At 35.6% G+C, this 22,654-nt stretch overlaps 1 protein-coding gene across 1 annotated transcript in view; it reads left to right on the top strand.

Moving 5' to 3' along the window:
* The window catches only part of BMT2 (base methyltransferase of 25S rRNA 2 homolog), a 119,253-nt gene that overhangs the window by 7,427 nt on the left and 89,172 nt on the right, over window positions 1-22,654 (top strand). The window contains exon 2 of the mRNA XM_003811233.6: window positions 15,558-15,699. Within this exon, the coding sequence (XP_003811281.1) occupies window positions 15,558-15,699 (142 nt within the window). The remainder of the gene's footprint in view (window positions 1-15,557; window positions 15,700-22,654) is intronic.

Here is a 22,654-nt window from a genome sequence, read left to right as displayed (position 1 = left end):
TACTAAACTTAGTTTCTTGAGTAAAACTCTGCCTTTTATCTCTGTAGCCTTAGTACATAGCACCAGGCCTTGTAGATTTAAGGCACACGCACAAAAGAAGCTAATGTAAATATTTCCAGATAGTTGAGTTTTATCTTTTTATATTCATAACTTTAAAATTTTAACTTGTGGATACCCATCTTTTCTAATTTATGCTCATGTCTTCTTAAATTGAGTATATTAGATTAATTTTACCCTTTTTTAAATGGTCCAAGTTATTCTGAATAGCATTCTATTTTTCTCTAAATATAATGGTAAATATATCCTTACATTCATTATGGTATCTTTATTTGTTCTCATAAGGATGTTGTAGTGGGTATAATGTATGTCTCTCTGTATGTTGGTAATAAAAATAGTAATAGTGAGCCGGGTACGGTGGCTCATGCCTGTAATCCCAGCACTTTGGGAGGCTGAGGCAGGTGGATCACGAGGTCAAGAGATAGAGACCATCCTGGTTAACTCGGTGAAACCCTGTCTCTACTAAAAATACAAAAAATTAGCCGGGTATGGTGGCATGTGCCTGTAGTCCCAGCTACTTGTGAGACTGAGGTAGGAGAATCACTTGAACCTGGATGGCGGAGGTTGCAGTGAGCCGAGATTGCACCACTGCACTCCAGCCTGGGTGACAGAATGAGACTCCATCCCAAAAAAAGAAAAAAAAAAAAAAGTAATAGTTTTGTGTATTTGTTTATATTTACAGATAAAAAATTTCAACCCCAGTATATCAGTCTCTTAAATTTGAAGTGAAATTTATACTAGTTACAAAATCTAACATCTGACAACCACTAAACTATACTGACTTATTGTGCTTTAAGTGTAGATACACTAATACCCATTGCTGTGTTTATTTTAGAATAGGTGGTTAATCTTCATGCATTTAGAGCAGCATGTGAGTATCCATTTCCATTTATATAGAAATTAGGATAAGACTTTTTCATTGAACATATGAAAATTAAGTTCCAAAAGGCTGTTCATAAATCCTTTTGTTTGAAAGTTGAAAATTAAACTAAGGAAGTGCTCTGTGTGGTCATAGACCCATCTGTGAAGTTCACTTTCACAAGGGAATAACATGTTGGTGACATTGGTTATGATTTTTCTTGATTTCTTTCCATCTCCCTTATAGGATGTGTTCACAGACTTGCATTTTGGAGTATTTTTATCGTTGATATGTTTATTATAAAAGGCTGTTCCAAGAACAGAAGATACACCGTGAGCCAATGTTTGTAGATATTAAGTTTAATCCATGCATTGATTTGTTTTGTTGTGTTTTTTTTTTGTTAATTAAATTGGACTCTTAAGGTTGTCCCAATCCCCCTGCTCTCTATATTATTTTGCCAGGCTTTTAAGCTCACAACCTTGCTATACACCATTGGTTTTAAGCCATAACTACACGTTGGATTCATCTGGGGAGTGTTAAAATAAATGACCAGTTGCCACTCCAGACCAGTTAAATGAAACTTCTGGGTGATTCCAATGTGCAGCCAGAATTGGCAGCCAGAGTTGAGAACCACTGCCAGAAATCTAACAAATAATGCAGTTGCAGAGACTAAATAACTGCATTTGACTGACAAAAGACCATTTGTTTGTGGTTAGTAGAGTCTGTGTACTTTCCTCTGTTGCAAAGCTTTGCTCATATCCATGAAAGTTCATGAATTAAAAACTTATGAAGAGAAGCAAAGTTTGTGGTTAGGAGCATGACTTTAGCTTTTGACTACCAGGTTTGTTGTGTAACCTTGGAAAAGTTTACTTAATCGCTCTACTTCAGTTTCCTCATCTATAAAGTAAAATATCTGCCTCAATGGATTGGTATTATAATTAAATGAGTTAATACTTGAAAAGCACTTAAAACAACATTTGGCATATAGGAAACACTAAGCTTGTAAAATACAGAAATTTAAAAATAACAGCTCTTTTATCTGTAGCTATACTGCTTCAGTGCATTTAAGGACTATGACATTAAAGACTGGATGGCTCCTGGAATTTTTACCTAGACTGTTCTGTAGTCTTCTCAGTATTAAAATGACTTTTTCTTTTTCTTCTTTTTTTTTTTTTTTTTTGCCCCTTTTGCTGTTTGTGTTTCTAAGTTTTTATATGAAAAGTCCAACCTTTTTAGCATGTCAGAATATTGGTGGTGGTCTCTTCCCACATGAGAGAAATAACTATTCATAACATGTTGGCTATAAGATGCAGGTTTTCAAACTTTTTGTTTTCTGGTTACTTTTTGGCTCTTAATTACCAAACACCTTGGATGTTTTTTATCCCACTTTTAGATGTGTCACTGTATCAGGTGCTCAAGAGCTGAGAAGACTGGTCTGTGTATGGCTTAACTATGTGAGACAATCTGAATTCTGAACATTTTGTTTTAATGCCTTGAAATGGTAGCTGAACTTGTTTGCACTTAGTCATGAGTTTCTTTACTTACCTTGTGTTAGAGAAAATGACCGTTAAAGGTACTTTGAACTTGAATTTGGTAGTCTTGTCATCTACAGATAAGGCATCTTAGGGCCCGTATTTGGCAATATGCCTAAGTCAGAACCAAATAAATTGTTCTGAATTTCTAAAAGTTTAAGACTTTTGATACTCATGTATTTTTTTGCTTCTTTAGAGAATTTGATGTCCCTCAAATTTAATGAAATATAATCTTAATTTTGTAACATATACCATGCTTGTGGCACATCATTTTTAAAAATTAAATTTATTGAGGTATGATTCATGTACAGTAAATTGTGTCTTTTTAAAGTATATAATTCCGTAAGTTTTGACAATGCATGCATCTCTGTAAAACCATTACCACAATAAGGCATAGAACATTTTCATCACTGCCAAAATTTTCTCATACTTCTTTGCAGTCAGTCTCTCTCTATACTCTCAGTCTCACATGTCTTTTCACTATAGATTCACCTCCATTTATTTTCGTTTCTTAGCTATTGTGAGTAATGCTGCAATGATTATAGGATTGCAGATATCTCTTTGACATACTGATTTCGTTTCCTTTGGATAAATACCCATAGTGGGATTGCTGAATCATGTAGTAGTTTTATTTTTAATTTTTTTAGGAACCTCCATACTGTTTTGGCTGTACTAATTTACATACCCAACATAAGTATACAGTATTCACTTTTCTTCACATCCTCACCAATGCTTCTTATCTCTGGTCTTTCTGATAATAGCCATCCTAACAGATGGGAGGTAGTATCTTATTGTGGTTTTAATTTGCATTTTCCTGATGATTAGTTTTGTTGAGCACCCTTTTATATACCCATTGGCCATTTTTTGTGTTGTCTTTGGAAAAATATCTATTCAGGTCATTGCCCATTTTTTAGTCAGATTATTTGTTTTTTTGCTATTCAGTTTGTATGAGTTTTTCTTATATATCTTTTGGATATTAACCCCTTGTCAGGTATATGGTTTGTAAATATATTTTTATCTTAAAATGGCATCACATATATACTTGCTAACTTATTTTCTGTGCTTTATATGTTTTGAAAAGGAGAATTAGGATAGTTATTGAGAAAAAATATTATTTTTATATACATCAAGTATATAAAAATCAAGTGGTCCTGGCATGTAAAAATGCATGAACCTTCGCACCACCTATTCATTTTTTTCACATATAAGTAATTCTTTATCTATTTGGTGGTGTTACTGTTCATTTCTCCTTGAGCTAATAAATTTTTCGAGAAGATCTGTGTACTGCTATTAAAGAACTTAATGGATATGACTGGACTGTCAGCTGCAAGGTTTTCTTTTGACAATAACACAAAATGAAAAAGCCTTTTTAATAAGCTTAAAACAATGGTCTCTAGAAAAATGACATTGAAATTATTGCTTTTCTGACCTTGGAACTCTTACTTTGAAAACAGTAACTATTGTGAAAAATTTAAATTCTGCTTTTGAGTCACTGCTATTTATTGACAGCCATCATCTGTAGTTTGAATTTTATCTTAGCAATTTAATTTGTTTATACTTTTCATGTTTATTATTTGAGCATGATGAAAATTTAAATATTTTGTCCTCCACTGACTGAGCACCCTAATTAACTTCTCTAATTTATACAAATTATAAATCAAAAGTAGTCTTTGCTTTTCCATTTATACTTTCTATTGGGAAAATCACACCTGGTTTTAACAGACAATATGTATAAATGAGTGACAAAGTACCGTAAGGATGGCAGATGAGGGAGGTATAAGATGATAAAGTGGGAGGCAGATAAACCCTCTTGAAGAAAATATGAATTCAGTTACATTTTGAAGGAAAAAAAATGCTGTACCAGATGGCAGGAGAGAGGTTAATTCATAAAGAAAGAATAATATCAACTCTAAATAAATAATTTAGGGATTCCATTGGTTCACTTTAATTTGGAATTGTTTTAGAGCTGCGCTTCTGGATGTTACGTAGAGCAAAAATACTTTTAAACCCATTTCCTTGTACTTGTTTTTTTACAAAGGCAGTTGCATTGTAATAATGTCTTAATCACAAAGTTATTAAAAATGGAACTCTTTTTAAATTAATGAAGGTGCTATTCTTTGCTAGTTGTCATTGTCCTTTTATTAGTAGCTCCTAATTTATTTTTTAGTTGTGACATAGTGTTTTTGAAGGTGAGTTTAGTCAATGCAATAGTTATGGTATTATCTTGACATAAGATTCAAAATAATTTGGTTCATTGATTATCATATTGAACTTGGTTTGGCAACTTTAAGTTGGCATCACTCATGTTTAAAATTATGAATTTGTTTTTTAAAATGGGTGTTTAAAAAATTTAAATGTTATGGGATAACTAAATAGAAGTCATGTTAATGTGAACTTTGTTCTAGAATTTTGTAAGACAATTTAAGCTGTAGAGCATATATTTTTAAATTGTGCTTTCTAAAAATAATTTGTGAATTCTCTGTAGTTGGTCAAAGTAAAATGTGTGTACCCATTGCAGATTTTGTTCTCCACGCCTCCCTTTCCCCTTGTACCTGTCTCTTTCTCTCTCTCTTTCTCTCTGTCTCACTTTTACTTTAAGACACATGTATTTTTTCTAGAATGCCTATAAGAAATTGGTAAGAAAATGGGTTATTAATTACAACACTTTTGAGTCATTCACAGATGCCATTATATTAAAATAAATCATAAGGCTAATTATTAATTCATTGAGAGTTCTGATAGAACTTGAAGACCTAAATGTTTCTTATACTGTGTTGACTAGACCTTTCATGCAAACTTCAAGAAGTTCTAGCTCCTGATTTACCTTTTAATAATGAAAAAATGTTGTCCTTTTAAATAGTATATCTTTTAATTATTAGTTGACCTAATAACTAAGTGATAAAAAAATCCTTAAAATTGAGTTTTAATATATTGTTTGTATATGCAGTTTGAGTTGGTAGAGGAGTTTTAAATATTATACTGGGCACTGGTGAACCCTAACTTTTTTTGGATTTTAGAACCTGAATCATAGATTACTTTGAAAAACTTTGCTCAAAATTTAAATACCATTATTTTAAATACTATAAAAACAAAAAATGGGCTATTATGAAAATACTTACCTTTTCTCATTCCTTTTTAATAATTTCATTTATTTTTAAAATTACCTTAAGCTTTCAGAGGTATTTTGGGAAGTGGAATTTTCTCATAACTAAAGGCCAGCTATGTTTTTTGTTCAATTTTATAACCACCAGACTTTTAACAAAATGTATACACAGTAGTCAGAGTTTGAAACATTTTTATTTTATAAATATATGAAATAAAAGTTTTGGGTCCAGGATGCCTTGCATAGGATATAGGGAACCCGTCAGGTTCATATCTCTTTTATAGCATTTCCACATTTTACATGTCTTCTCCCCTTTTTTTGATACCAATGCCTGCTCATTAACTTTATTTTCTGTAGCATTTAATATGGAGTATTTTTAAAAGAAAATCTGTTGAAAGAAGGAAAAATATATACAGTTGCATCATCTACTGTCAGTTATATATTTAAGTATACTTCACTTTATGAATCACATCAATTTTCAGTGTCAACACACTTTGTGAGAGTCTGCAGACTCCTCAATGTTAATGAAATCGTTAAATTGAAGTTGTTTGGTTAATCTGAGTTGCATTAGCCTACAAAGTTTGAATTCTTCCTTAGGACTTCAGTGAGGTAGATAGCCATAAAATTTCATTAGGTGGTATTTCATAGAATTTTGTTGAGTATGAAAAACTAGAGGTCTTCTAAAAAGTTGTAGGGTAGTAGGTTTCTGTATATTTTCAGTTCTTTGCATCTTATAGCTAGTAGAATAATTATAGAGTAAATTGGGTTTCAAAGTATATAGTGACATGGCAAGGACTCTAAGAATTTCTAACAGATGCCTTTGTTGCCTCACATAGCAGACCCTTTGTCCTCACCCATGGTAGATAGACACTTTGAGCTCAGATTCACTAGCCCTTACATAGACCCACTTTAAATGAGTGCTGCTTTTTTGTGTTCTGCCTTTCTCCCACACTGCTGGAGCCCACTGAGATTGTCCCCTTATTCAGTGGCTAAGCGCAGACTAGCAGTGCAGATTGTTAATAATTCTCAGTTAATGGGGATAAGAACTTAGCGATAAATGCCGTGGCCTCCCATTCTTTAGGTACACAATTCTGGACACATTCGGTATGCTTTTCAGTTTGCCAACAGCAGCAACCTCAGTAAAGCAACCTTGTATTAGTTTTTTCTCCTTCCCATCTTTCTCTCTACTTCCTTACTCCTGTTTCCTAGGATTCTCACCCAATTAAACTACATGGACCCAGGTCTTTGTCTTAAGTTGTACTTTTTTTTTTTTTTTTGAGACAGAGCTTGGCTCTTGTCACCCAGGTTGGAGTGCAGTGGCATGATCTCAGCTCATAGCCACCTCCCAGGTTCAAGGGATTCTCCTGCCTCAGCCTCCCGAATAGCTGGGATTACAGGCACACGCCACCACACCTGGCTAATTTTGTATTTTGTAGTAGACGCAGGGTTTTACCATGTTTGTCAGGATGGTCTCAAACTCCTGACCTCAGGTAATCTGCCGGCCTTGGCCTCCCAAAGTGCTGGGATTACAGGCAAGAGCTACCACACCCAACCAAGTTGTACATTCTATAGATGCTAAGTCTTGCAGAAAGGAAAAGAAAATATGTTTGTTTTAAGCATAGCTTTTCCCAGGTATATGTTATCATAGAACTTTTGTTTGAATGACTCCTATTAACAGCACATATAATACATTTATGTATTTATTTATAATGTGTAGATTCTATAGGGCAGTGAAACTTAAAAGTTCAAAAAAAGGCCTTCTAGACTTGACGATTCACCTTTAAAATTATACAATACCTTAATGAATGATTTAGTTTCAAATTTGATGGATAAAGTCAGAAATAGTGTTATGTACCATCATGGGTTTATGAAAGTGTCATTAATTAAAATATTGTTTCAAATGCCTCAGTTTCTGAAGTTCTATTTAGAGACTTGATAAATAACTACATCTGAAAGATGTTGCTAAAACTGAGGAAAGCAGTAGTGTGTTTAAATTAATATTCCAATACAGCAGGCAGGCCCTCAAACTGTATGTCTTAAATGAACTTCGGTATGTGGTATTCTGACAGGAGCATTTGTGTATACCTTCTACTTGAACATTGAATCTGCCTCAAACTTCACCCTTTTTTCTTTTTCCTTGGACTTGTGTTTTATGAATAGTTATTTTATCACAGAAGGTCATTTTCAAATGAAACTGCTGGAAAAAAACATTAATAGGAATTCAAGTCAAACTGCTAAAAAAAAATAACATTGGCCATTATATTAAAATAAATCATAATTTATTATGATTTAACATGATTGAACTTGAATACCTTAACATTTCTAAAACTGAGGAATTTTTATTTGAGAATCTAGAAAACTTTTCCCTGCTTTTTTTAAGTTAATAGTTATTGCCAGTCTGATATGTAACAAATTGAGAGGCCAGTCACTACCCAAATGTTAGTGATTAATGGAAATATTTGTATATGAGTACATAGCCCCCTCAAAAATAATTCTCTCAGGTTTAAAATCAGTATTCAGGCCAAGACTCAGACTGATATATAGTCATCTTAACAATGTGTGAGAGGGTTTGTTTGTATCCTTACTCTTCTTTCCTGATCAAATTAGAGGGCTAATAGTTTGGTTTTCAACTCAGTACTTATTAGACTGTAGACCCTAAAATACCCATTAACTGGGATTAACAGAAAGATTTTCAAATTTGAATAGTTAAGTATTGGTTGTTACATTTGGACTATTATAATTCCTTTTCTGTTTAAAAAAAACCTCTTAGATGTAAGAATTCAATAATCTTAAGTGGAGGAAGAATTTTAGTATAATTATCTCCCACATTTGGCTGTTCTATTTATAGTTTTTTTCTTTTTTTATTATTATTATACTTTAAGTTTTAGGGTACATGTGCACAATGTGCAGGTTAGTTACATATGTATACATGTGCCATGCTGGTGTGCTGCACCCATTAACTCGTCCTTTAGCATTAGGTATATCTCCTAATGCTATCCCTCCCCCCTCCCCCCACCCCACAACAGTCCCCAGAGTGTGACCTTCCCCTTCCTGTGTCCAAGTGTTCTCATTGTTCAGTTCCCACCTATGAGTAAGAATATGCGGTGTTTGGTTTTTTGTTCTTGTGATAGTTTACTGAGAATGATGATTTCCAGTCTCATCCATATCCCTACAAAGGACATGACATGAACTCATCATTTTTTATGGCTGCATAGTATTCCATGGTGTATATGTGCCACATTTTCTTAATCCAGTCTATCATTGTTGGACATTTGGGTTGGTTCCAAGTCTTTGCTATTGTGAATAATGCCACAATAAACATACGTGTGCATGTGTCTTTATAGCAGCATGATTTATAGTCCTTTGGATATATACCCAGTAATGGGATGGCTGGGTCAAATGGTATTTCTAGTTCTAGATCCCTGAGGAATCGCCACACTGACTTCCACAATGGTTGAACTAGTTTACAGTCCCACCAACAGTGTAAAAGTGTTCCTATTTCTCCACATCCTCTCCAGCACCTGTTGTTTCCTGACTTTTTAATGATCACCATTCTAACTGGTGTGAGATGGTATCTCATTGTGGTTTTGATTTGCATTTCTCTGATGGCCAGTGATGGTGAGCATTTTTTCATGTGTTTTTTGGCTGCATAAATGTCTTCTTTTGAGAAGTGTCTGTTCATGTCCTTCGCCTACTTGCTGATGGGGTTGTTTGGTTTTTCTTCTTGTAAGTTTGTTTGAGTTCATTGTAGATTCTGGATATTAGCCCTTTGTCAGATGAGTAGGTTGCGAAAATTTTCTCCCATTTTGTAGGTTGCCTGTTCACTCTGATGGTAGTTTCTTTTGCTGTGCAGAAGCTCTTAACTAGATCCCATTTGTCAATTTTGGCTTTTGTTGCCATTGCTTTTGGTGTTTTAGACATGAAGTCCTTGCCCATGCCTATGTCCTGAATGGTAATGCCTAGGTTTTCTTTTAGGGTTTTTATGGTTTTTGGTCTAACGTTTAAGTCTTTAATCCATCTTGAATTAATTTTTGTATAAGGTGTAAGGAAGGGATCCGGTTTCAGCTTTCTACATATGGCTAGCCAGTTTTCCCAGCACCATTTATTAAATAGGGAATCCTTTCCCCATTGCTTGTTTTTGTCAGCTTTGTCAAAGATCAGATAGTTGTATATGCGGCGTTATTTCTGAGGGCTCTGTTCTGTTCCTTTGATCTATATCTCTGTTCTGGTACCATTACCATGCTGTTTTGGTTACTGTAGCCTTGTAGTACAGTTTGAAGACAGGTAGCGTGATGCCTCCAGCTTTGTTCTTTCGGCTTAGGATTGCCTTGGCGATGCGGGCTCTTTTTTTGGTTCCATATGAACTTTAAAGTAGTTTTTTTCCAATTCTGTGAAGAAAGTCATTGGTAGCTTGATGGGGATGGCATTGAATCTATAAATTACCTTGGGCAATATGGCCATTTTCATCATATTGATTCTTCCTACCCATGAGCATGGAATGTTCTTCCATTTGTTTGTATCCTCTTTTATTTCCTTGAGCAGTGGTTTGTAGTTCTCCTTGAAGAGGTCCTTCACGTCCCTTGTAAGTTGGATTCCTAGGTATTTTATTCTCTTTGAAGCAATTGTGAATGGGAGTTCACTCATGATTTGGCTGTTTGTCTATTATTGGTGTATAAGAATGCTTGTGATTTTTGTACATTGATTTTATATCCTGAGACTTTGTGGAAGTTGCTTATCGGCTTAAGGAGATTTTGGGCTGGGACAGTGGGGTTTTCTAGATATACAATCATGTCATCTGCAAACAGGGACAATTTGACTTCCTCTTTTCCTAATTGAATACTCTTTATTTCCTTCTCCTGCCTAATTGCCCTGGCCAGAACTTCCAACACTATGTTGAATAGGAGTGGTGAGAGAGGGCATCCCTGTCTTGTGCCAGTTTTCAAAGGGAATGCTTCCAGTTTTTGCCCATTCAGTATGATATTGGCTGTGGGTTTGTCATAGATAGCTCTTATTATTTTGAGGTGTGTCCCATCAATACCTAATTTATTGAGAGTTTTTAGCATGAAGGGTTGTTGAATTTTGTCAAAGGCCTTTTCTGCATCTATTGAGGTAATCATGTGGTTTTTGTCTTTGGCTCTGTTTATATGCTGGATTACATTTATTGATTTGCGTATATTGAACCAGCCTTGCATCCCAGGGATGAAGCCCACTTGATCATGGCGGATAAGCTTTTTGATGTGCTGCTGGATTCAGTTTGCCAGTATTTTATTGAGGATTTTTGCATTAATGTTCATCAAGGATATTGGTTTAAAATTCTCTTTTTTGGTTGTGTCTCTGCCAGTCTTTGGTATCAGGATGATGCTGGCCTCATAAAATGAGTTAGGGAAGATTCCCTCTTTTTCTATTGATTGGAATAGTTTCAGAAGGAATGGTACCAGTTCCTCCTTGTACCTCTGGTAGAATTCGGCTGTGAATCCATCTGGTCCTGGACTCTTTTTGGTTGGTAAGCTATTGATTATTGCCACAATTTCAGAGCATGTTATTGGTCTATTCGGAGTTTCAACTTCTTCCTGGTTTAGTCTCGAGAGGGTGTATGTGTCGAGGAATTTACCCATTTCTTCTAGATTTTCTAGTTTATTTGCATAGAGGTGTTTGTAGTATTCTCTGATGGTAGTTTGTATTTCTGTGGGATCAGTGGTGATATCCCCTTTATCATTTTTTATTGCATCTATTTGATTCTTCTCTCTTTTCTTCTTTATTAGTCTTGCTAGTGGTCTATCAATTTTGTTGATCCTTTCAGAAAACCAGCTCCTGGATTCATTAATTTTTTGAAGGGTTTTTTGTGTCTCTATTTCCTTCAGTTCTGCTCTGATTTTAGTTATTTCTTGCCTTCTGCTAGCTTTTGAATGTGTTTGCTCTAGCTTTTCTAGTTCTTTTAATTGTGATGTTAGGGTGTCAATTTTGGATCTTTCCTGCTTTCTCTTGTGGGCATTTAGTGCTATAAATTTCCCTCTACACACTGCTTTGAATGTGTCCCAGAGATTCTGGTATGTTGTATCTTTGTTCTCATTGGTTTCAAAGAACATCTTTATTTCTGCCTTCATTTCGTTATGTACCCAGTAGTCATTCAGGAGCAGGTTGTTCAGTTTCCATGTAGTTGAGCGGTTTTGAGTGAGTTTCTTAATCCTGAGTTCTAGTTTGATTGCACTGTGGTCTGAGAGACAGTTTGTTATAATTTCTGTTCTTTTACATTTGCTGAGGAGAGCTTTACTTCCAAGTATGTGGTCAATTTTGGAATAGGTGTGGTGTGGTGCTGAAAAAAATGTATATTCTGTTGATTTGGGGTGGAGAGTTCTGTAGATGTCTATTAGGTCCACTTGGTGCAGAGCTGAGTTCAGTTCCTGGGTATCTTTGTTAACTTTCTGTCTCGTTGATCTGTTTAATGTTGACAGTGGGGTGTTAAAGTCTCCCATTATTATTGTGTGGGAGTCTAAGTCTCTTTGTAGGTCACTCAGGACTTGCTTTATGAATTTGGGTGCTCCTGTATTGGGTGCATATACATTTAGGACAGTTAGCTCTTCTTGTTGAATTGATCCCTTTACCATTATGTAATGGCCTTCTTTGTCTCTTTTGATCTTTGTTGGTTTAAAGTCTGTTTTATCAGAGACTAGGATTGCAACCGCTGCCTTTTTTAGTTTTCCATTTGCTTAGTAGATCTTCCTGCATCCCTTTATTTTGAGCCTATGTGTGTCTCTGCATGTGAGATGGGTTTCCTGAATACAGCACACTGATGGGTTTTGACTCTTTATCCAATTTGCCAGTCTGTGTCTTTTAATTGGAGCATTTAGTCCATTTACATTTAAAGTTAATATTGTTATGTGTGAATTTGATCCTGTCATTATGATGTTAGCTGGTTATTTTGCTCATTAGTTGATGCAGTTTATTCCTAGCCTTGATGGTCTTTACAATTTGGCATGATTTTGCAGTGGCTGATACTGGTTGTTCCTTTCCATGTTTAGTGCTTCCTTCAGGAGCTCTTTTAGGGCAGGCCTGGTGGTGACAGAATCTCTCAGCATTTGCTTGTCTGTAAAGTATTTTATTTCTCCTTCACTTATGAAGCTTAGTTTGGCTGGATATGAAATTCTGGGTTGAAAATTCTTTTCTTTAAGAATGTTGAATATTGGCCCCCACTCTCTTCTGGCTTGTAGGGTTTCTGCCGAGAGATCTGCTGTTAGTCTGATGGGCTTCCCTTTGTGGGTAACCCGACCTTTCTCTCTGGCTGCCCTTAACATTTTTTTCTTCATTTCAACTTTGGCAAATCTGACAATTATGTGTCTTGGAGTTGCTCTTCTTTAGAAGTATCTTTGTGGCGTTCTCTGTATTTCCTGAATCTGAAGGTTGGCCTGCCTTGCTAGATTGGGGAAGTTCTCCTGGATAATATCCTGCAGAGTGTTTTCCAACTTGGTTCCATTCTCCCCGTCACTTTCAGGTACACCAATCAGACGTAGATTTGGTCTTTTCACATAGTCTCATATTTCTTGGAGGCTTTGTTCGTTTCTTTTTATTCTTTTTTCTCTAAACTTCCCTTCTTGCTTCATTTCATTCATTTCATCTTCCATCACTGATACCCTTTCTTCCAGTTGATCACATCGGCTCCTGAGGCTTCTGCATTCTTCACGTACTTCTCGAGCCTTGGCTTTCAGCTCCATCAGCTCCTTTAAGCACTTCTCTGTATTGGTTATTCTAGTTATACATTCGTCTAAATTTTTTTTCAAAGTTTTTAACTTCTTTGCCTTTGGTTTGAATTTTCTCCTTTAGCTCGGAGTAGTTTGATCGTCTGAAGCCTTCCTCTCTCAACTCGTCAAAGTCATTCTCTGCCCAACTTTATTCCGTTGCTGGTGAAGAACTGCGTTCCTTTGGAGGAGGAGAGGCGCTCTGCTTTTTAGAGTTTCCAGTTTTTCTGCTCTGTTTTTTCCCCATCTTTGTGGTTTTATCTACTTTTGGTCTTTGATGATGGTGATGTACAGATGGGTTTTTGGTGTGGATGTCCTTTCTGTTTGTTAGTTTTCCTTCTAACAGACAGGACCCTCAGCTGCAGGTCTGTTGGAGTTTGCCAGAGGTCCACTCCAGACCCTGTTTGCCTGGAGCAGCGGTGGCTGCAGAACAGCAGATTTTCGTGAACCACAAATGCTGCTGTCTGATCGTTCCTCTGGAAGTTTTGTCTCAGAGGAGTACCCGGCCGTGTGAGGTGTCAGTCTGCCCCTTGTGGGGGGTGCCTCCCAGGTAGGCTGCTCAGGGGTCAGGGGTCAGGGACCCACTTGAGGAGGCAGTCTGCCTGTTCTCAGATCTCCAGCTGCGTGCTGGGAGAACCACTGCTCTCTTCTTCAAAGCCGTCAGACAGGGACATTTAAGTCTGCAGAGGTTACTGCTGTCTTTGTGTTTGTCTGTGCCCTGCCCCCAGAGGTGGAGCCTACAGAGGCAGGCAGGCCTCCTTGAGCTGTGGTGGGCTCCACCCAGTTCGAGCTTGCCCGCTGCTTTGTTTACCTAAGCAAGCCTGGGCAATGGCGGGTGCCCCTCCCCCAGCCTCGCTGCCGCCTTGCAGTTTGATCTCAGACTGCTGTGCTAGCAATCAGGGAGACTCCGTGGGCGCAGGACCCTCCGAGCCAGGTGTGGGATATAATCTCCTGTTGCGCCGTTTCCCAAGCCCGTCGGAAAAGCGCAGTATTAGGGTGGGAGTGACCCGATTTTCCAGGTGCTGTCCGTCACCCGTTTCTTTGACTAGGAAAGGGAACTCCCTGACCTCTTGCGCTTCCCAAGTGAAGCTATGCCTCGCCCCCCTTCGGCTCGCGCATGGTGCACTGCACCCACCGTCCTGCGCCCACTGTCTGGCACTCCCCAGTGAGATGAACCCGGTACTTCAGATGGAAATGCAGAAATCACCTGTCTTCTGCTTCAGTCATGCTGGGAGCTGTAGACTGGAGCTGTTCCTATTCGGCCATCTTGGCTCTGACCCCCTCTATTTATAGTTTTAAGTTCATTCTGTCCCCAATTAATGGCCTACATTTCATTATGGGGTGTGAGAACCTAACTCCTATGTCCAAGGACAGTGAATGAAACTACCCTGTAAATTTTGTTTACTCTATTACCATTACAGTTGCGTTAATGTCCTTTATTTAGCAATAGCATTCTCCTACCTTTATTAGTCATCACAGTGATGTTTTCAATTTCATGTTGTGATGACTGATTTAATTTTATTTAAATAAAAGGTAGTAGTTGAATGGATAATGTAGTCAGCTTATAGTTTTTATATAGGACATTTTTTAAGGCTTACAAACTTTGGAGAGGCTTCCAAAGTAATTTCCTTTAAGGCAGTTTTTGACTTTTTTTACCTAGAATTATAAATTTTTAAACTACATTATGCCTAGAGCAAGTCCAAGTGTGTAAATAGAAATATTTACTTCATTGCTTAATTTACATTGTCATCTTACCTACCAACCCCTTTTTAGTAAATGTAGAAATACAAGAAGATAACAGTCAACAGAAACACAAGAAAATAACAGTCAAGAAGCAGGTTTATGTGTTTGTACTGAGCTCCTGCAAAGTTATATCGCCCAACAGTAACAGGAAAATTAATTCTTGAGTACTCAGCTGTAATTGTTTCTTACCAGCATGTCTTTGGATTATTAACTGATAACTCATATATACAGTATCTGCGTATATGTTGTCAATTTTTCCAGCTTCACAAATCTGTTATCATTCATTTATTTATTAAAAATAATTAAAACGATGCATCCCTTTACATAAAGGAACTTTTATTTAAACATTTTTATTTTTATTTAAATGTGTAAACATTTATTTAAACATTTTAAATGTTTAAAATGTTATGGTTTTACTTTATAATTTTGCTTGTATTTATCTTTAAATAATTTCAGATTGTGCTAAAACTTATTTCAAGAGTCTGACATGTTTCAGTGTAAACTTAATTCATTTATCTCTTTGTTTTTAGTGGGAGATTTTGATAAGATCTGGCGAGAACACTGTGAGGATGAAGAAACTCTTTGTGAATATGCCGTTGCAATGAAAAATTTGGCAGATAATCATTGGGCAAAAACTTGTGAGGGCGAAGGTCGTATTGAATGGTGTTGTAGGTAAGTACTTTTATGAATTAACGTTTTTGGTTTCGAATGTATTGTTGTAACTTCTTTTTTTTTTTTTTTTTTCCTGAGACGGAGTCTTGCTCTGTCACCCAGGCTGGAGTGCATGGCGTGATCTTGGCTCACTGCAACCTCCACCTCCCGGGTTCAATCAGTCCTTCTGCCTCAGCCTCCCAAGTAGCTGGGATTATAGGCACCCACCACCGCGCCCAGCTATTTTTGTATTTTTAGTAGAGATGGGGTTTCAGCTGGTCTCAAACTCCTGACCTCGTGACCTGCCCGCCTCAGCCTCCCAAAGTGCTGGGATTACAGACGTGAGCCACCGCACCTGGCCAAAACTCTTAAGTGATGCTGTGTATAATTCGTAGTGCCAAAATAGAATACCAGAAATACTGTGAAAGAGATCATGTCTTTTAAAACAACTTTTCTCCCTTTTGCTTCACTTTCCCTAGGTGTTTCATTCACCTTTTTAAATAAAAATGCTTTTGACACACTTGTTTTAACTTTTAAAAGATATGGCTTTAAATGCATTTAATACATACAATACATTTAAATATAATGATTTAATACTTGACTCATTAATAAGTTATGGTATAAAAATTTCTTTAGATAATTATTTAGATTCAAGTAAAAGTGAGTTCTATAAAGTCTTAAAACATCTTAAAATTTTTTAAATCTTGAATTTTTGATGTACGGTTCAGGGTATTCCAGCATTTATATTGACTTTGGATAATGTTTATTTTCTCATGATATTGATTCTAATGCTAAAAATATCAGAAAATGAAATAATGCAGATACTAGTTCTCTTAATGTGGTAAAATTATAAGAAAGGATAAGTATATTGACTAAACTTAAACATGAATTCCCTGAAAAACTCCCTATTGGGTACTATGCTTATTGCCCGGGTGGTGAAATAATCTGTATACCAAACCCCTGTGACGTGCAATTTACCTATATAACAAACCTGCAAAAGTAACGCTGGACCAAAAAAAAAAAAAAAAACCTAGAGGCTAAATAAATAAACATGAATTCCCAAAAATAAAGCATTGTCTTTCTCATGGACAGTAAGTTTATGATAACTTCTGGTTTACATTTTCTTTCCATTTTTATTCAAAAATTTTTACATCTCATTTTAAAACTGTAATAATGCATATTTCATTCATTCAACAAATAATTCAGAGAAAAATATGTATTTAGTTCTTTTATTTAATAAATAATATTTAGTGATTGTCTACTTTGTACCAGTCATATTATAGGCACTAGGAGTACAATAAAACTCACAAAATCCTTGCTCTCATAGAGCTTACGTGCTAGTTGGGGTGAGTGGCCAGAAACAATATGTTGGTTAAATTTATACTAGTTCAGACAGTGGTGAGCACCATGAGAAAAATAAAGCAAGGAAAACTAAAACAATTTTAAGTAAGGTAGGGGAAGAGGGTTTCACTGTTGTGATGTGTGCCAGTGATATAAAGGAAATGAGAGAGTAAGCCAGCCCTAGCAAGTCTGAAGACCTTGAAGAAGAGGCATGCTGGCATGTTTCAGAAACAGCCAGGAGACCAGTGTGGCCAGAGCAAAATGACAGAGGGAGAGAGGTAGAAAATAAGATAATGAACAGCTAGATTTTGTAGGGTCTTGTGGGCCATTTTAAGACATTGATTTTTACTCTGACATGGGAAGTCATATGGCTGTTTTGACAAAAGAAGTGACAGGATTTTATTAACCTTTTGCAAGATGTCAAGAATTCTTAAGAATTAATTTCTGTGTTAAGAATAGACTATAGGAAGGGCAAGGGTGTCAGTAAGGGAACCCAGTTAGAAAACTACTTCAATAATCATGGCACGAAATTATAGTTAAACAGTTGGTGAATGAGATAGTGAGTTGACAGGACAGTGTACTAGGATTAATGCTCAAATAAGTATAATGACTCAGAGGAGCCAGGGAGGTGATGGGGCACACATTTTAGTGATTATGATATGTAAGGGAATTGAAAATATAAGGTATAGTGAGAAAGTGGTACCATCAGTGGATTGTGGAGTCAAAGAATAATGGAGTTAAGGAACTAAAGAAAGGTGCCAAAATAATAGGAAATGGGATGGTTGGGGTGAGAAGATGGTTATAAATCTGACTGTTTTACAGAATATACATTTTCTCCCTCAAGTTAAGAAACACAAAATGAGGCATACTACTGAACCAAATAGTTCCCCTGTAACAGAAAGTCAGGAAATCAGTACTATTGCTGTTTAAGACCATCATTGTTGGATTTTAGCGTAGTGCTTTTAAATTACTATTACAGTGCAGCAGGCAGGCCCTCAAACTATATCTCTTAAATGAACTTTGATAGGTAGTATTCTTATTGGAGCAATTGCTTTCACCTTCTACTTGAACAATGAATCTGCCTCAAACTTCAGTCTTCTTCCTTTTTCCTTGGATTTTTGTTTTATCAATCGTTATATTATCACGAGGTCATTTTTTATGTTAACTGATGAAAAAATCATTAGGAATTTAGGTCATACTGTTAAAAAAAGAACAGTGGCAAGATATGGTTAAATTTCTTTATTTTTTTTCTATCAGAAGTAATACTAAGAGAAGTTATGTAACATCTTTAAACATAAAACTAGGTTTGGGGAAAAGACTTTAAAACAATATTATGTTTTGAAATTTGAGTTATATATAATTATGAGCTATATGCAGTTTTTTTCTCTTTTTGATAATTCTAAAAGCATGTCAGTTTGAAAGCTAAAGTGGGCTTTAAAAAGGGTTGGACAAAAGTTTGCTTCTTGTTATACTTAAAACTTATGGGACTATGTTATATGAGGTAAGCCTTACTGACATTATCCTGCCAAGGACAGAATAATAAAATTTTATATGTAATATGAATCATTAAAAGCCAGGGGAAAAAATGCAATATACAGGTATAGCTATACCTTCAATAAAGGAATTTGCCTTTTTTAGCTCTTTAAATACAGAGAAACATATACTATAAACACACTATTTCCTGAACTATTTGAAAGTAAATTACAGATAACATTACATTTTATCCCTAAATCTATTAGCACACATCTCCTAAGAATTAGGAAATTTTTCTACATAACCACAACACCGTCATCATATTAAGACAGTTAACAGTAATCTAATTTTCTAAAATACTTAGTTCATAAGTTCAGATTTTTCTTACTGTCTTCAAAATATATTTTAAAATTTATATATATATATTTTTTTTCTAAATCCAATCAAGTCTCATACATTGCATTTGGTGGTTACAATTCTTTAGGTTCTTGGTTTTTTTGTTTGTTTCATAACATTGAGTTTTTAGACAAATGTCAGTTAATTTGTAGAATATCCCACATTCTGCATTTTGCAATTGTTGGTTCAAGCTGGTTAATAGTGTTGTTCAAGTATTCTATATATCTTTACTGATTTTTCTTTCTTGGCTTTTTTATCTATCATTAACCAATAAAGATGTTTTTAAGATACCATTTTTCCCAGTTTTTCTATAATAGTTACTTGGCTTTTTAGAGATTTAATTTTTCTGTTGAAGTTCTCTGTTTTTGTCCATTTGGGTTGTCTTTTTCTCTATTAAAAAAAAAATTTAAAATAGTTATTTTAAAGTTTTTGTCTGCTTATTCTAACATGTCTTATCTGTTGGTCTGTTTCTTTTGGCTATTTTTTTCTTTTGGTTATGGGTCATTTTTTCCTGCTTTATGTGTGGTAATTCTGTTTTTATACTGGCATTGTGTTTAGAAGAGATTGGCATAAATACCCCTTTTCTCCAGAGAGACATGCTTTTTTTGCTCTGAAAGGCAGCTGGAATGAAAGACTGAACACTTTGATACCATCAGGAGTTGAGCTGTATTGGAGCTGGATGACCTCTTTAGGTGGTTTCAATTCACTTCTGGTCTCAAGTGCTTTGATAGTGAATGAATCCTGTTCTGTGTGTATTACAGGTGCAACTCTCTTGCAGGACATAAGCCTAATGTTTTTCTGCTTTTTAGTTCCACTCGCAGCCACCAGTGCTGTTGCTGCCTTCACATACTCATAAATAGACCTGTGGAGGGAATCAGGAGGAGAATGGGGAGAATTATCTCTACATTTGAGTTTCTTAAAGGTATCAATCTGTCACACAGCCAAGCAGTTGTTAAAAGCTCTGCCATTTCCCTTTAATCCAGCAGAGTATTTCTACCCTGGAAGGCTTGATTCTCTGCAGCCCAGGTACCATTTCAGCAAATTCCCCAGTGCCTGTGATCCCTTCTCATTTTGGAAGGACTTGTGCTTGTCTGTAATTTATTTCCTTTAGACCCCTTTGCATTCTCATCTCTCATGATTTCTTTTTAATAGGTTGTTTTTTAAATTGTATCATATGAGCTGTTCTGATAATCTGTATCCTAATTCCAAACTAGTTTTGTGTTCTACATGCAGGATTATCTGATTGTTTTCTCATGGTACCAATTATTTCCTCAATCTCATTTATTTCCTGTAAACTGAAAGTTGGGTCTAAAGGATTGATTCAGGTCAGATATTTTTGCAAAAATATCTATTAGATGAAGCTTCATACATCATTTTGTGTCATATTAGTAGGTTTTTGTTGTGAGGTGTACCGCCATTAGAGATACTAAATGTTATCATTTGGTTAAGGTGGTATCTACTCAATCTTTCCATTGTAAACTTAAGTTATCCCTTTATAATTAAGTAATATGTACAGTGATATTTTGGCTTGTGGATCAATCCTCTTTCCTAAAGTCTTTCAACAAACAGTTTTACTTCCATTTATTAAATAATATTTGGGGTATCAAAACAATTATTTTTAAAATTGTATTATTTCTTGACATTTATTAGCTGGCATTCTTTTGTAAATAAAAGAATTTTCCTTTATAAATGGTGAATGATGATTACATGTTATCCAGAAAATCAGATTAAAAAAATATGTAATTCTGTTTAATTACCAATTTTCACGAAAGCAATTGGTATAATAGTCAATTACAGTTAGGACAACGGGGTTGTGGGGTTTATTTTTTTGGACTGTCACAGTAACATCTTGGGTTTTTATTCCATTTTTCATTATTAGTCTTTTTTTTGGGGGGTGGGGTGTTCAAATAATTTCATGTTAGGCAGCAGGAGCCCAGTCAAAGTTTACTTCTGTGTTTTACGTCACCTGTGAGCACTTTCTTGCTCTGTAGTACAAAGATGAGTCTTTGCTTCCCCTCGTCGAGACCTGGCATCAGACTGTTTCTTCAGGGAGTCCTAGTTTCATTTAGTGGGAAATGGCATTTGAAAAGTAACATGTGGATACTAGATGTGCACAGGGTGTGCTTTATTCTGCATCTTTTTGGTAAAGAGAATTAGAAAAATATATAATATTATATAGTGTTATATATAAATATTCAATCAAATTCCTAATTGATATTTTCCACTCCAGTTTAATATTATAAGATTTTTGCTTAACAACTTTGTTTTATATTTATATTTATTTTTGCTTAACTTATCTGTTTTTTATTTCTCTTCTGTTACACCGAAGGACTTGGTTCTGAATTACATTAATACATTAGCCTTTTCCTACAATTTACATAAAATGATTTAAAAATTGCAATACTGATTTTCTAAAAATAAAATAACTGAAATGTAAGATTTCTTTGCAGTTCTTTTGTCTTTAGAACATATCCCACCAAGGATCAGAATATATGCTTAAAAGTTGCTTGAAACAGTTATTTTCTGTATGGTTGTAATACCAATTTGCTATACAGTTGATTTCACTTAATTTTCAGTTTGGGGCATTTTTTATTGTTATTTTAATTTTGGAGAATATAAAACATTTACGTGGTTCAAAAGTCAAACCTTATAAAAAGATGTACTCAAAAAAGACTCCCTTTTATTTTCTTCATTTACACCTGCCTCTGTTACCAACAAAGCTGGTTCCCCAAAAGATGGGGTCTTTCCCTGTTCATTGTCACAAAACCAGTACACAAAACCAGAAGTGAGTATCAAGCAGTGCAGGCTTTATTTGATGGCCATGGAATTGAGAAGCAGGAGCATGGCTCACAATTCAACTTCTCCACTAGTGAGAGGCTGGGGGGTTAAAATACAGGGTTTTCTAATGAAGGCATTGGACATTAAAAGCAAGAGGATTAATATTCATGTCTTTTCTAGAAATGGGCAGTGAACTTTCTAGAACTGGAGTGCCACCATCCTTTTTGTCCTTTTATGGCTTCTTCCAGTTGTTATGGTCATTTGCCAACTGTCATGGAACTGGTGGGAGTACCATTTCATTTAGCATGGAAATGAGATGATAATGAAACATGAGGTCTTTTCATTAGGTCAGCTATCTTGGTTCTAACCAGTCTCACCTGGTCTCATTATTTCAAAGGGAACTTTTTATTACAGGTATCCTGTTTCTTAAAGGTAAGCAGAGTTGGGGCAGGATCAGAATTCAACTGTCATATAGGCATTACACCGGGTAACACCTCCTATGGGTAACCATTTTCATTTGTTTCGTTTTTATCCTACCAGTGTTTGTTTTTGCAACAATAAACAAATTCATATCCATGTACATATGCATATGTACATATATCCACCCTTTCTTATCCCTGTAGGTGGTAGTGTGTTGTATACTGTTACATACTCTGTACCTTTCTTTTTTACTTGATATGAGAATTACTGTATTTGGTATTGGTCAGGAGTCTTCAGAGAAACAGAAGCAATAGGATGTGTCTGTTTGTGTGTATAGTAAGATTTGTTATAAAGAATTAATGCATATGATTATCGAGTTTGACAACTCCTAAGATCTGCAAGGTGAGGGGACAAGGTGGCAATCCATGAGAGCTGAAGGTATAGATCCAGTCTAAAGGCCAGCAGCCTCTAGACCCACTTCGAGTCTGAAGCCAGGAAAAAGCTGGTGTCCCAGTTCAAAGGCAGTCAGGCAGGAGGAATTCTCTTTAATTATTCATGAGAGAGTCAG

This window comes from Pan paniscus, chromosome 6 (genome assembly GCF_029289425.2).
Source record: "Pan paniscus chromosome 6, NHGRI_mPanPan1-v2.0_pri, whole genome shotgun sequence".
Lineage (NCBI taxonomy): Eukaryota > Metazoa > Chordata > Mammalia > Primates > Hominidae > Pan > Pan paniscus.
The sequence above is the reverse complement of the archived record's forward strand: the minus strand, read 5'-3'. Positions and strand labels throughout refer to the sequence as shown.